This window comes from Diadema setosum, chromosome 5 (genome assembly GCF_964275005.1).
Source record: "Diadema setosum chromosome 5, eeDiaSeto1, whole genome shotgun sequence".
Classification (NCBI taxonomy): Eukaryota; Metazoa; Echinodermata; class Echinoidea; order Diadematoida; family Diadematidae; genus Diadema; species Diadema setosum.
The window spans coordinates 20,853,988-20,866,511 of record NC_092689.1 but is presented as its reverse complement, the minus strand read 5'-3'; the positions used below and the strand labels follow the sequence as shown (position 1 = coordinate 20,866,511).

Here is a 12,524-nt window from a genome sequence, read left to right as displayed (position 1 = left end):
TGTGCAATATAAAACAATCCATTTTCACTTCATTGTTTTCCACCTAACAAATAAATCACCACCATATCACGTCCTGGGTTGGTACATGTATGTACACAATAATCAAAAAGATATGGCAATCAAAAATATCACAGTGACATATATGATGTGAATCTTAAGCGAGAGAGAGAGAGAGAGAAATAATGACAATATTAGGAAGATAATGATGAGGATGATATGACAGAAATGGTTAATAAAGACAGTGTTGATGGTGACATTACCACATATGAGGTTTTCTTTGGGGAATTAATGGTTTCTACCACACATACAATGTAGGCCTAATGCTATGCACGTGAGAGTCCCACTGCAAGTACAAATGCCAGCAATAAAGTAAGGTATGATCTGTTGCTGAACTAATTGAGATGATGATAGTGGGGCAGATATGTAGCAAAAATTGGTCGAGATGCTCACATCCAGCGAAAAGTATGAAATTTTGCATTATAGGGGTATTTGGGGGCGCTGATTTAAAAAATTGCCGCATCCAAGAGATCTGACCACTAGGTCGGCCACCATTTTGAATTCCGATATGGCCGCCATCACAAAACAAATTTAAAGATCCCTATCTTCAGTTCTGAATGACCTGTGGCACCAAAATTTGGTACACAAGAGCATTTTGACAAATTGAATTTGATGACAGATTAATTTGAAGTGTCTGACAAACATCGAATGGCCACCATTTTGAATTCCAATATGGCCACCTCCACAAAATGTTCAAAATCCCTATCTCGAGTTCTAAGTGGCGAGTGACGCTGAAATTAGGTGCAAACAAGTATTTTAACATACTGAGTTAAAAAATGGACGAATGTGATGTGTCTAACAAACGTAATGCCCACTATTTTGAATTCTAATATGGCTGCGAAGACAAACCTCACGACTAACATTCACGGGCATGCCAAAAAGTGCAGCAAAAATGAAGCATAATGCACCTTTCACTGACGTCACAATGTAAATACAGCAGAGCGCACTCAATCAGTTACAAACGCAAGCTCAATCAGGTAGCCTAATTTACAAACCTGAGATAGAGATTTTCAACACTCCAACATGGCAACCATGTAGGAAAATTCAAATTGGCTGCTGTGCAGCTTGTCAGACATATCAAATAAGTCTGTTATTGAAGTCATTATATCACCATGCTTTTATGTATCAAATTTCAATGGCTTATGTCATTCAGAACTGAAGATAGGGATCTTTGATGGCGGCCATATTGGAATTCAAAATGGCAGCCGACCCTGAGGCCACATCTCTTGGATCAGGCAATTTTTTAAATCAGCGCCCTAAAATACCCCTCCATGTAAAATTTCATACTTTCCGCTGGATGTGAGCATCTTTTTCACATATCTGCCCAACTACAAAGGGAGATGTTAAAAAAATTAAAAAGTACTGTATATATTCAATATTTTGTTTCGTTTTCATTTTCACGAATTTCACGAGTCAGATGCTATTCGCGAATTTAAAAACATGCAAAAAGACTAACTCTCATCCCGTCATGAATGTGACGTGCATGCATACATTGTACATTTCTCCACAATCACGAATTTAACTGCTTTTACTGCTCCCCCAAATGCTGCAGGTTTCATGGAATACAATATTTGGTTGTTTGTTTTTTTTTCAAAATAAATTTGTATACAGTGCATGTCTACTGCAGGAAAGGTGAAAATACTGTTATCCACCAAAAATACACTTTTCAGCCATCAGAATATTGCAATGTCATTTACAATATTGGCGTCCCTGCATGTGTCTGCTTTCGGTCTACAGTCCCACAAACATTCATTCCTTCAGGCATACCAACAAACAAATGTTGGAACGTTGTGTAAATGTCGACAACACCCACTGCTTTGTACGAACACAATGGGATGCAATTTGTTCAATGCATAGAGTCCAAAGGTTGCTGGTATTAGACTTATACAAGTTCCTGCCCTTGTCCTGATTTCAAACCAGAGTGAGCCTTCACATCACTTCAATATTACCTCAATGTAGGCTTACTGTTTTCATGCAAACACTCCTATGATACTATATTGCCTCTACTTGAGACATTCTATTATCATAATTGCATGGCCATCATATTAAAGGGGTCAAATAGGGCAACCTTAGTGATAATCCACAAACAATACTTATTTGTCACACACCACAGCACTCTGATACACATAAAAACAAACTCTGACAAATTTGACTAGCTGAAGTTTAAAAATATCTAATACTTGCATGTCGCCTGATGAAATACCAGTCCTAAGAAATGAGCCTACTTCTCACTTTCGTCATATCGGCGAAATTTCATGATCCTACTTTCATCAACTTTCCCATACTAAGCTTAAGTTTTACACACCTGCTTCGTATGTGATCTAATATAGCAAGCTACTGTATATAGTTTAACCGTAAGTTTACACTCTCGAGAAACACAGATTTATGTGTGCATTGGACTGATAAAAAGCCCTGGCTCAATGTTCCAACCAGCTAGCCAGCTGTGAGCAAAATTGACTGCACTGCAATGAATACGAATAGCCAGCGCTTTCACTCGTCTGCCGTGTTCAAGAGAGGTAAATTACACATGCACACTACCGACCAAAAAATTGTGATGTTTCGTGAAGCTCAAACTTCGCATGCTTTTGTGCAAGTGTAAACGGTGGAACCAAATATTGCGATTTTAAAAATCGCACTGTTAATAGGTGTAAATGCGGCTCATAACTACTTTAACATTGCAACTATCGTGTTATCCACTTGAAGTTATTACTAAAGCAGGTCCTTATTGCTGCTGCTGTTTGCAGGCCACAGTTCACTCCAATTAGTGTAGTTGGACATCCCTTGCTTTCAAAATAGATAGAACCATCCTGTGCCTGTACAGTTTGTTTAGTATTCATAGCTGGGTCCAAGGTTCTTGATGACAATAAATGGTTCTATCAGTTATAACAATAAGCAGTGTCAGGGAAACATGCATTCAAGTTCACATGATGTCTTGTTCCCCCACCCTCAACTCCCAGCCCCATTCCCCCCCCCCCCCCAACCATGTCACAATCCCGCCATATTCTCTACCTTTACTCATTACATTCTCATTTTTCCTTTTTGCAGAAATGGTGTCCTTTGTGATAATTTTGTCTCTAAACTTCACTTCATATTTGGTTGAAATGGCAGGATGTCTTTCACAACTTAGCTACATGGAGAGAGAGAGAAAAAAACCAAACAGACAGCTACGAGTATGACTTCTTATCAGATATCCCTCAAGCTTCACGTCCACATCATGGGATATGATCATTGTATTGTCTACAGATTTAGTGATGCATGCACAAACCCGCAAATGAGGTGAGAAAATTACTGTCTCAGCATATGTTCTGTGCCTTATCATGGTTTATATTCTACAACTCCTTGAGACCATCAATAGATAAGTGTCATGTGGGGAAAACAAAACATATATGTTCAAACAGAAAGATAATGACTGTTGAATCATTAACCTTCTCCAGCAAAAAAAAAAAAAGGAAAAAAATTGTGACATGCATTTAATGGGTAATACCTACCTGAAATGTGGCATGCGTACGGTGTGTGTTGATGCTTCTTTTTCTAGAGTTTTGGCAAGTCAACTACAACATTCACTAGACTTCATCTTTGGGGGTCAGGCTGCATTATAAATCAAACTTGAGATCACGGTGCCTTTGGGCATGAGAAAGTGCATTAAAATCTATTGAAAAAAAAATGTATAACTCTGTAACACACTCTCAATATTGCTTTAAGTACCCTCAGCTGGCTTTGTGGTTTCTGTGTGTTTTAGAAATTACTCACACAACCTGAAAGGGCTAAATGGTTCCAAAACAAACATTAATACACATGGGGACAGTTTTTCAGTGATTCACATGAATTTGTGATTTACGTGCTACAATTACATCAATCTTTCCCCACATGTGTCTTAGCCACAGTACCTCTTTCAAAAGCAAGATCTGCATGCGTGCCACTATTGCACTGGTTACTCTTTGTACAGAGAGAGAGAAAAAAAGTTGTATTCTTTCCCTTTCTGTCATCTGAGAGTTAAAAAGATTGTATACATACACAAATCGTTCCCTTGGGGTGGTACTAAGCAGTGGTCTTACCTCAAGCAGAGGTTTTATGTTTCTGAAAATGTAATTACTTTTATGTCCTTCTGCACTAAGACATCTGATACTATTCCCATCAAGTCTTCAAGCCTATCATGTGATCATACAAGTTGAGGGTGTATCTGCATGACAAGGTGTGATTTGCTGTACCATTTAAACTGAAAGAGAGTTGAATGTCAAAGTGTTCATCTGCATTAACCATGCACATCACGCACTACTTTTGTAATCCTCCACACTCCATGATAATTCATGTTATCAATATATATAGACAGTGGCCTTATGTGATACATGGTATTAAGTAGCAGGTGGAGTATTCCAACTCATTCTAATCTGATAGCATGCAACATACATGAAGGGTCATTTGTCTCTCGATAAATTATCAATCATGCCTTGGACCTTGTGACTCAAGAAAACATTTCGTGCATGCACACAAAAATCATGTCATTCTCTCATGGGTATATATCATAAACTGAAGTGGAACTGCTTCATCAATAGTCCCATAAATACATGGTGTAATTGTTCACTACGTATAAAAGTATCTACGTGTACACCACAGAACAACTTCACCTCCAGTACATTTACCACTTGTGGACAGAGTGAAAATGATGTTTGAAAGTTACTGTGTTTTTGTACTAAGGGTCCTTGCCCTTAGACCTAAACAGAGACAACAATATCTTTAACCCATTGAGGACAGGCTGATTTTGCTACAACATGCATTTCCTATAGACACTCGCCTGAGTATTCTCGGGACTCGTCCTCAACAGATTAAAACAACCAAGGAGGTGTCAGAGAAGGAGTGGAATCTCCTCAAATTTATGCGTAGGTTCAATAGCATGACAACTGATGCTTCGCATTTCACTGGATTTTAGATGAAATGTTGAAGTCCTGCATGGAACTTTGTGGAAATCTTGTACAGTTTTTCTTCAAATATCCTGTTTAACCCCCAGACAGAACGAGGCATATTAGTATCTCATAAAAAGTTTGTGCATAATATTGTTTGCCAAGTTTAGTACTTCAGTATTAAAGGACAAGTCCACCTTCATAGACATGTGGATTGAGTGAATGCAGCAAGATTTAGTAGAACACATCAGCGAGAATTTGAGGAAAATCAGACAATCCGTTCAAAAGTTATGAATTTTTCAAGTTTCTGCTCAGTCATGGCTGGATGAGAAGACTACTATAGCTTGTGATGTCACATGTGTACAACAATATAAAGAAAGAATAAAGAAAATTCAACATATTTTTACTTTTCTCGCATAGCAAAAGAACATTTGACTTCTCTCTTTCAGAAGACAGGAGGAATGATATTACCCTTAGCATACGTCAGTAACAAGTCAAAGAAATGTACACTTTATTAAAAAAGTAAAGTTTTGTGAAATTCTCTGTTTATTTTCGTTATATCGTTGTACGCATGTGACATCATACTACTGAAGAAGTCTTCTTATCCAGCAGTGACTGCGTAGATACTTTAAAATTCATAACTTTAGAATGATTGTTGCATTTTCCCCAAACTTTTACTATGCGTTCTACTAATATTGTTGCATTCACTCAATCCACATGTATATGATGTGTGGACTTGTCCTTTAAATCTTTCGAATTAAGTAATTGGCTAATGTGTGTTTTTTGCATGTTATGTAGCATTTTACAGTTAAAAAAAGTACAATTTTTACAAACTTTCTTCACGTGTCCTGTATTCTATGCACACTTAACAATAGCCGTCAAAAACATTGAAGGGGACAGCGAATTGCTGCTCGTTAGGTATGTAGTATTTCAGGAATGATGAATATTCAAATAGAAGTGCTGTCTTTTGTCAAAGCAATTTATTATCACCTGTGATGGTGCACATTTACTTCTCGGCGGGCACGGAGCATGGGTACTAAGGAGAGATTCTTGTCTCCTCTCCTTCTCTTACACCTCCCTGAAAATAACCCAATATTCCCTACCCCTCATGAAGATAACCAAGACATATGCTTGAAAACTCCCAGGTAGTTTGAAGTAAATTTTGGAAATAAATAATATTCTATCACAAGTGACTGACAATTTTTTCATTAATATGAATAGTGTTCTATCCATTTCCATTTGGGCCATCCCAGGCACTGCCGTCACTCCTTCTCATCTTTTACCTATACCATATAGCTATTATACAAGGTGTACTACAAATACTTCTCTGCATAAAAAATATGCTTCTATGAACATGCAATCTTTTAAAGGAGCTTTGCATCCCTCAGCCATTCTAGAGAAGATTTTTCAAGATACCTTAATTCGGTGGGGGTGGGGGGGGGGGGGGGGGGGGTCCCCTGGGGTCCCCAAGGGGAGCATGGTGCTCATTTGAACGAATAGAGATCCTATCCCATCCCCTAGGAATGCTACCTGCAAAGCTTAGTGAAAGTCCATCCTGCTGTTTTCAAAAAGATGAAATGTACAATTATGGCCCAATTTGGAGCCCCTCCTCCAGGCCCTGAAAAGAAGATGGTCTTTAAACATTCCTTAATTTCTTGGGGTCCCCTGAGACCCCAGGGAAAGCATGGTGTCCATTTGAACAAACTGAGATCCAATCCCCCAAGGGATGCTTGCTGCCAAGCTTGGTAAAAATCCATCATGGGGTTTTCAAGAAGAAGATGAAAATGTACAATTCAGGCCTCCATTTGGACCCCTACAACCCCCTCCCCTCCCATGGGCACTAAGGGGGAGGGGGCACTCCTGGATGCACCTTGAACAAACTTGAAACTACAGTCATCAATGTAATATCAAACTAATAGTATTAATTCTAAGCTCTATCACTTCTGGTTCTAGAAAAGCAGAGTTTTAAGATACATTAATTTAGGGGGCACCCCTGGGGACTAGCAAGGTGGGGCAAGGTGCCCAGTTGAACAAACTGAGATTCTATCCCCCTAGGGATATTACACTCTGCTAAGTTTGGTGAAAATCTACCATGGGGTTTTCAAGAAGATAAAAATGTAAAAAATTTACGCATGACGTATGAAGCACATCGGGTGCCAAGACGCCGGACGATGAGTGATCGTAATACATTGTAGCTCACTTCAGCCTTCGGTTCAGGTGAGCTAAAAAGGAGTTTAGTAATGTGATCCTCCTCCACAGTGTCACCCCTATAGAGCCAACATAATAACATATGATTTTGAAAGGCTGTCCATCTACCCTTTGAGAAGATGGTGTTTAAATTCACATATTTCTACAATGGCATGAGACAGGTATTTAGCCTAGTTGGTACACAACAGTGATACTTTTGATTCTGAGTAAATCATTCAGGTATTCAGTATCATTTGGCTAAAACTTTACAACTTATTCTTACCACTTTTCTTTCATTCATTTATACACAGATCATTGGGGTCTGACATGACCCTGATTATCACTCAAAGCTGACTAATCAAAGGAAATAGAAAACAAGTGTGCTTTTTACAATGTGATGACCTGTTTGTCTGCATAGCTTATCACAAAGAGAGAGAAAGAAAAAAAATGATGACTTTGCTATATGTGTCTGAGTGTGTGTGTGTGTGTGTGTGTGTGTCTGTTTATGTGTGTTTGTGTGTCCTTGTTCCTGTAACCTCAGTACAGGTTCATGGCAGTGGCCTGGATTGAGAAAGTGCAGGTCAGGTTCAATGTGAATAGTAAAGGTTATAATTTTATAAACATGGCATTTACGGGGGCAAGGGCTATGTATTCACATGCAAAGTCATAGGGATGATATTGATAGGATGAGAAAATAAAGGATTGAAAGATAAACAGTTGCAAGATCATTTGAATGTCATACAGGCCCCAATATTTTACAATATAGAATCAGTACTTGAACAATGAATTCATTGACAAATCATACAGGAAGAGTAAAAGGAAAGAAAGCTCTCAACTTGTTATTCTCTCATCACATCCTTCATTTACTGCAATGCATATATCCATGAGTTGGCTTCTCATCAAAGAAAAAAAAAAAAAAGAGGAGGAATTATAACAAGGAAAACTAGAATTATCACTGAAGGTGATTAATACCCCCGCCCCTAGTGTTGCTCTATAGTATGTGATGTCATGAGGGCAATGACATTTATACCAAGTTTGTGCATTTGTCGAATTGGAAACAGAATAATTTTAGTTTACTGTGCAATTACAGAGTTGACACTGAGTATAAAACTTACATCAAATGGAAACATGCTTTCCCCCGGCATAACTACACTTAAAGACCATCATACACACCAAATTTGACCTTCATAGCTTGAATTGTGTATTTTGATAAAAAAATGAGTGGTTTCCATGGCAACACATTTTCCTTAAACTAACACATTGGTGTCTTGCAAAACTACACTTCTAGATCATGATACATACTAAATTTCACTGTAATTGCTTGAATGATGGGAAAAGTTATTCGATCTGCAAGGTTTTGGTAAAATTGTGGTTACCATGGCAACGGTTTGTGGGACAAACACAAAAATTATGTGTTCCACATCTATACCTCAGGGCCATAATGCCTACCAAATTTGGTTTCAATTGCTTGAAAACTGTGGAAGAAGTTCACTCCACAGGATTAAAAAAAAATGCGGTTACCATGGCAATGCATTGTGCGATACAAATACAAAGGACATTTTGCAAAACTACACTTAAAGAGCATTATACACACCAAATTTCACCTTCATAGATTGAATGGTTCAATTTGATACCAAAATGAGTGGTTACCATGGCAACACATTTTTCTTATATTAACACATTGGTGTCTTGCATAACTACACCTACCAATCATCATACATTCTAAATTTGACCTTAAATGCTTGAATGATGTGGAAGTTATTCAATCCACAAGGTTTTGGTAAAATTATGATTACCATGGCAACGCTTTGTCCGACAAACACAAAAATTATGTGTTCCACATCTATGCCTCAAGGCCATAATGCCTACCAAATTTGATTTCAATTGCTTCAGAACTGTGGAAGTTGTTCACTCCACAAGATTTCGAAGAAAACATGCGGTTATCATGGCAATGCTTTGTCAAGTACAAACACAAAGAGTATCTTGCATAACTACACCTATAGATCATCATAGATACCAATTTTGAAATTGATTGCTTAAATACTATGGAAGTTATTCAATCCACAAGGTTTTGGTAAAATAATGGTTACCATGGCAATGCATTGTCCGACAAACACAAAAAACATGTCTTGCACATCTATACCTCAATATCATCATTTACCCTACGTTTCATTTAAATTGCTTCAAAACTGTAGGAGGAGTTCGCGACGCAAGATTTTGCAACAGACCAACCGACCGACCGCCAGCCCAACATCACGGTGATTCCTATTTTCCCCTTCACACTATGTGTGGCGGGGGTATTAAAAAAAAGAAGAAAAAAAAACAATATGCAGACCTATCTTGAGCCAAGCAGTAGTCTCTCCTGTGGGTGATTTAGATCCATCCAAGCAGATAGCCGGTAGCGTATCAAGGCAACTACACCCACCCCCCCCCCCCCGACTAAATACTGGTTAGTGATTAGGTTAGAGTAAAGATCAGGGTTAGGTTTAGAGTTTGGGTTTGGATTAGGATCAGGTTCAGGATTAAGATCAGGGTTAGGGTCAGGGGAAGGGTCTCTGGGGTAATTGTCCAGGGCCGGTATTCCATACACTTCTAAGACAAATTGCTTAAGTTTAAGCAGTATTCCATAAACTGTACGGGATTTTTCTTAAGTCGGGCGATTTGGCTAAGCAAAAATCTACAATTCTGATGACGTCATAAGCAAGATATTCATGTCATCACTGTTCGCGAACAGCTGCCCCGCAGTGAAAGTCTATGTATTTTACATGTTTAAGCAACAATCGCAACTACCCTAGCCACCCATGGAAAAAGATGTAGGCCTAGGCCTAATGCACACTTTTTCAGAAGCTTTTTTTTTTTTAATATAGGAGCAACGTCTTCATGTTACTCTAGGTCTCACAATGTCTCTGTTCAACATTATGAATGTCAGTAAACGGCCTACTTATCTAGTGGTAGGCAACCTAGACCTAACAGTTACATATTGTTTTGGATCTTTTCGGCCAAAGTTACGGCCTTTTTAGTTAGACTCACACCGCAATCACATCACACCACATTTCGTGTACGACACCGAGTGAACATCATGAAATCACGGGAATCAAAATCAAAGTGAGTATGCTTATGTTTAAACCCTAACGTTACCAGGCCCAGATAACTTTAAAAAGTATTTAGTATTCCGTACTCACCGATCTGGTAGAGCCGGAGAGGACGCTTTGTGACAGTACTCGCCTGACTCGATACACAAACTGTGATCGGCGCACGTATTAAGGGCATGTATACGTCTAGTCTTTGTGGCATAAACGTAGACTTATCCGGGCGGCTATGTGCGTTCCTCTAGCTGCGCGCTCCACTCCGCCGTTAATGCGCACTGAGAAGGAGGTCGAGCTACGAGGGCACGCATATACGCGCAACACATACCCCTCCCCCCCCCCCCCCGATTCCCCCATGGCCCACCGAGTTTCTACCGTACTGTTACTGTGCAAGTTCCCACGAGACGCACACGAGATGCTTCGTCAAACCTTGAACTCATTTCATTTTACATTACTGATTACTGATGAACTTCTTTATTTAGCAAAAAGATGAAAAATCATGAGCTAAAGCTGCCATCTTTTCTACATTGTTATGCTACACCCATAATTTTTTCTTACTGGAACCCAAGTTAAGACAGCTCAATAGCTGTCTTAAATTTAGGGTAAATTTCTTAGACAAATGTCGTTATGGAATACCGACCGCACATTTTTAAGAAAATATGCTGAGCCAGCCAGCCGAAATCTGTCTTAGCTAAGACAAAATTCTTAGCAAAATTCTTAGCCAAATGCCAAGACAAATTCTTAGCCAATTTTTATGGAATACAAACTTAAGCTAAGAATTTTACCTTAGCCAGAAAATAAGCAAAATTGCTTAGATTTTCTGACTTAAGCATGCTTATCTAGTTTACGGAATACCGGCCCAGAGGGTAATTACCCTACCCTACCCTGTAGTTATGAAATAATGAAATAATGAAATCATGTAATGTTCACTTTACCTTATGCATGTACCTTTACACAGATTGTAACTAGGGTCTTGACACAGGCAGCAAAGCAATATGGGTTGGAAAATAGTGGGGGGAGGGGGTTTACTGGTAATAAATGACATTTAACATGACTCTCTCACTTCTTTGTGATATTTGTTCATATTTGTTCATACCAGAAAATTAGTATCAACATGACAAATACACCTTTGTAGCACCTGCTTTGCTTTGAAGCTCAACCATACAAACCTTGAGGTGAGTGACAGGGTTCCTCTTCTGAGTGTGGATGAAACTGGCAAAGAACATGGGGTCTCGAATGAAGAAGATGGGTGTATTGTTGCCCACAAGATCCCAGTTTCCATCTTCAGAGTAGAACTTGACGGCAAAGCCACGAGGGTCCCTAGCAGAGTCGGCAGATCCAGCTTCTCCGCCTAGAGTCAACATACCATGTTTAAAAAAAAAAAGTATTTAAAACCTCACATTTTTTTTTCCACAGAAAATTGCAAAAAAGTATGAATATGTAAGACATAATATCTTATCACTTTTATGTGAGCTGCAGGTGGAATGCGATTAGAGTATGTGAGACTTGCCTACATAGAATATGAAGCAGTATCTGGTACCCCAAGGTATCAACGAAAAATTTGCTAATTTCAGGGTTGATGATATTCGCACACCGAAATCAGGGAGGTTCAAAAGAGGTTGAAAAGAAATCCTTGTGTTTTGTATGCATCTTTAAAAGGTGAAAGTTATTACGGAATAAGGGAAGATTTCTGATCCTTTTGTTACGACATGAAGAATTTCAGAGAGCCTCCTGCAGAAACAGGAGTATAATCAAGGCCCCGTGGACAACATCCTCTTAATTCTCGCATATCGCATATAGCTCTCCAAATCTACACGTGTGGCGCCCTAATCTTTTACCTTTAATTCTTGGAATATAAACTTCTGGTTTTGAATGTGTGATGTGTAAATGTATGCTTTTAAGCACATTGAATGCCAAGTACTACCTAGTATTCACAGATCGTATTAAAATCTGTCTTATAATCTCGTAAATAATAAAGTTATTTTCTAATTTGTGACTTTGTATTTGATAAATGGGATTCTTCTGCTAAGTGGCCCAAGGGGGACTTGGGGACACTGCAATCACTTGTGAAAAAAAAAAAAAACCAACAATTCCCTACCCCCCCCCCCCCCCAGTCATGAGTCTTGCTAAGTTTGATCAAAACCCAGCCGCAAATTTTTAAGAGTATCATGTTTTATGAGAAAAACCAGAAATGTCGCTAAGGCGACTGGTTATTCCTCCACCATAATGCATGACTTTCCTAATAGGTCTATAGTACATGTGGACAATGTGTAATGACAGTTTCACATAACCATAA

The 12,524-nt window shown here is 38.8% G+C and overlaps 1 protein-coding gene across 1 annotated transcript in view; it reads right to left on the bottom strand.

Moving 5' to 3' along the window:
* Positions 1 to 12,524, bottom strand: part of LOC140228634 (catalase-like) — an 83,042-nt gene that overhangs the window by 27,834 nt on the left and 42,684 nt on the right. Inside the window, exon 4 of the mRNA XM_072308881.1 lies at positions 11,398 to 11,579. Within this exon, the coding sequence (XP_072164982.1) occupies positions 11,398 to 11,579 (182 nt within the window). The remainder of the gene's footprint in view (positions 1 to 11,397; positions 11,580 to 12,524) is intronic.